The 3,327-nt window shown below is 41.2% G+C and overlaps 1 protein-coding gene across 1 annotated transcript in view; it reads right to left on the bottom strand.

Moving 5' to 3' along the window:
• Positions 1-2,079: 2,079 nt before the first annotated feature.
• The window catches only part of LOC121298905 (inhibitory synaptic factor 1-like), an 86,374-nt gene continuing 85,126 nt past the window's right edge, over positions 2,080-3,327 (bottom strand). The window contains exon 2 of the mRNA XM_041226207.1: positions 2,080-2,816. Coding sequence (XP_041082141.1) covers positions 2,127-2,816 — 690 coding nt within the window. The 3' untranslated portion in view covers positions 2,080-2,126. The remainder of the gene's footprint in view (positions 2,817-3,327) is intronic.

The following is a 3,327-nucleotide window of genomic DNA, read 5'->3' as shown; positions in this document are numbered from 1 at the left end:
CCAAATATTTCAATGAATGTCAATATTTCTAAATACATTCATTAACAAATGGTGTTATTGCAATAAAGAACAGCTTTTTGTTGATCAAAATAGCAGCCAAGGCAATTGCTAGGGCTAGTGTCAGTGGCTCCTGATTTGCTGGTAGGGTCTGACTCCCATTCTTTCTTCATTGGTCAGCTCTAACAGAATTCCTCCAGTGCCAGCCCAGCTCGAACTCCATTCAAAATCACAACATGACGGGGATGGCTCAGTCCAGACAAATTTAAAGCACTTTGCACTTACGTTTGTGTGTTACCGCATTTCCTCAAAATCAGGCCTTATGAAGCTTAAACTATGGTACTGGATCTTTAAGGAATGGCAGAGCACAAAAGGTATAAATAATGATTTAATTGGTTTTGTGGGTGGGATTTAGTACACTGTACCTGCCATCTTGATCTAGTAGTGAAGCCTGAAAGGTCAACTTACAATGTTAAGCCTTTGCGGTCCTACATCGGACCAGGTTCGACAACATCAGAAAGACGTCAAGACCAGGTCCCTAGTTGTTTTTTTCAGAGGAAAAAGCAGAGAAAAGCTTTCAATGGCCCAGAGAGGCAGAGAGAAGCTGAAAAAAAAAAAATGGAGGCGGATCTGAGAAATAGGCATAGTCCCTTCACTACAGACATCACGGAAATAAATAAACAAGATAGCTGCTTCTGCGTCCAGCGCTCAAAGAAAATTGTAGACATTTGCCAAGCTTTTTGAGATGTTATAGTAATAATTGGACAGCATTATTGAGGAGTTTGGTGATATTTATCAGTATGTACGACTATGAAGAAATATGTAATAAATACAGTGAACAAGGAGTAGGGCAGGTCTGGAGATACAGTACTGAGTGTCCTTTTGATATTCAGTACCTTTTAAACCTGCTTTACTGTGAATAAATTTACTTTTAAACAGTACATGTAAAATAAACACCTCTTATGAAAATAAATTGGACCTGACACACCTGACAGACGCTGAATAAATGGGCTTCAAATGGATAAAGTGCTTGTGGCTAAAGAAATAGTGACCTGTTTTGCACTTTCATTAGCTACATACTCTTGTTCTCAAATATGCAGTTTGGAAAGAAACACCAGTTTCAATCGACATCTGATACTTCAATAGGTTAAATAAAGTATTTTGCTTCCATTCCTTTCTCTCAGGAAATCAATTGCAGTTCCAAGGCCATTACACCTCAGCAGTGACTTCAGGGTCAATAGGAGAAAAGCTGGCTGGTTAATGATAAGGAAGACGCTATTTAAAGGGCAGGGACAATTTCACCCTGCAGGTGAAATGACCAAGTAAATGCAACTATCTGAAAGCATGGCTTAAAAACAGAGATTTGTTTAATGTAGTTTATAACCAGATAACAATAAACATGTTTGTCTTTCAAAACTGCACATTTCAGATCTCCACAGTGAACGGATATGTACTTCAAAAGGTACTAATAGCTGTTTTAGTCTTTATTGATTCATACCATTTTTTAATAAAGTCCATTATCTGCTGTTAATAATACTTGACCTCCCCAAGGTTAAGCAGTGAAACTTTGGTTCCATGAATCTCAAGAAGGTTAAAGCTACTATACATGGATCTCTGTGTTTTGGTTTGCTATAATTGGGAAAAGAAGATATAAAAACAGTATCCAAGGAATCATATTGAGTATGTTTTTCAATTCAAGAGTAATGACCTGCAGCTATTTTTCAAAACAACAAGAACAAATGTAACATTATTGCCCATTGTTTCCTCGAAACTGTGACTTCATGCGTTCATTTTAGTAATGCCTGTACTTATCAAGTATATTCAGTTATGTGCAGAGAGTAATGTAATTAGAATTCAAATCAATGTGTTCTAGCCTGACAAATCTCAATTAGTGACACCACTGGCTTTCCCAATCACATCAAGGTGCTAGAACGATGCTGTGATAAAAAATACTGCATTAAAACAGATCCCCTTTTCTTTCAAAATATTTAAATTATATTTGTAATTCCCTGAGCCTCAGAATGATTTTAGGTAGTCAAATTATTTTCCATATATTATTTATTTATTAATGCATTGATTTAATGATCTATGGATCCACGTCATTGAATGTATTAAAGTTGTTTGTCTTTTCAGTCCTTCGTTTTCTGTTTGGCTGGGATGTAGGGTAGTACTGTTTGGGTGCTCTTGTCTGCCACAGTTTGCGTACTGCTATTCCGCAGTAGTTTTTTCCGGGGGGCTGAATTTGAAACCTGTTTAGCTGCTGCCCCAACTGGGGAGGAAGGGGCGTGACAGTTGAGGAGAATCTGGGTGGCGGAGGGCGGTGGTGAGGCTGCTGGCTGGCTGTGCTCGCTGTCAGTCTCTGCCGTGGGTCCGCACTCCGGTTCTTCCTCGTCATCATCACAGCAGAGGGCATGGTAGAGGATTTTATCACTGAAACGCACCCGCTCGCGGGTCCCAGGTGTCCTGGAGGAGTTCTTGTGGCTGTGAGTGGAGGCCTCCTCGCTGGAAGAATCTGGTGTGACAACCAAAGGCCCATTCAGGATAATACCGCCGTTCATCTGCGCATAGGCTGCCTGCTCTGCGCTCACCATCGCCTCAGCAGCCGGCTTCTCCGCAGCTGTCGGGGGTGGGGTCTCCAGGAAGTTGCAGAATTCCCAGCTGTCAGACAGCACATCTGACGTAAGGAAGTCCAGCCGTCCAAACGTGTCTCCGAGCCCCCTCTCGCTGCTGGACGTGCTGCTCACCGTGGCCACTGTCCAGTCATCTGGCTCCAGTTCGAAATCAAAGTCCGACGTCAGCTTGTCTATTTGCCCCACCACCTGAGAAGAGAGAAGGAGAGAGCTTTGAGTGATAATCACAAAGTTGTATTAGTCATGTGTCTTATACAACTTCAGGTACATAACTTGGTGACACTGGATCTGAAGGAGCATCAGAAGGTGCCAAGTGCACTGCTGTATGCAAATCAAGGTTAATCACCGGCAAGTTCAATGCTCCTTCTAAGGTGAGTTTAGAATCATCCGCCACATGGTAACTGCTCCAATAGCAAAAAAAAGACACCCTAAATGTTTACGGGAATGTGATTTAATCTTCCTCATTCATATCAATATATACAAGGAATAACCTCTGTCTCTGCCGATTAAGTAATAGGGAAGTAAAAATCTGTTTAGGGGTACCAAGACAGTATTAAATAACTAAAATGCAGAATACAATACCCCTCTCCCTTCATTTTGCTTTTTTTTTAACACTAGCAGCCCCGCAGCAGTCATTTTGGCAGTTTCTGGTTTTAAAATGTAATTTTCTCCAGTGGTGTAACACATATGGGGCTGCGTG

Source organism: Polyodon spathula, chromosome 24 (genome assembly GCF_017654505.1).
Source record: "Polyodon spathula isolate WHYD16114869_AA chromosome 24, ASM1765450v1, whole genome shotgun sequence".
In the NCBI taxonomy this organism is placed as follows: domain Eukaryota; kingdom Metazoa; phylum Chordata; class Actinopteri; order Acipenseriformes; family Polyodontidae; genus Polyodon; species Polyodon spathula.
Note: the sequence above shows the minus strand (reverse complement) of the source record. Positions and strands in the feature narration are given on the sequence as shown.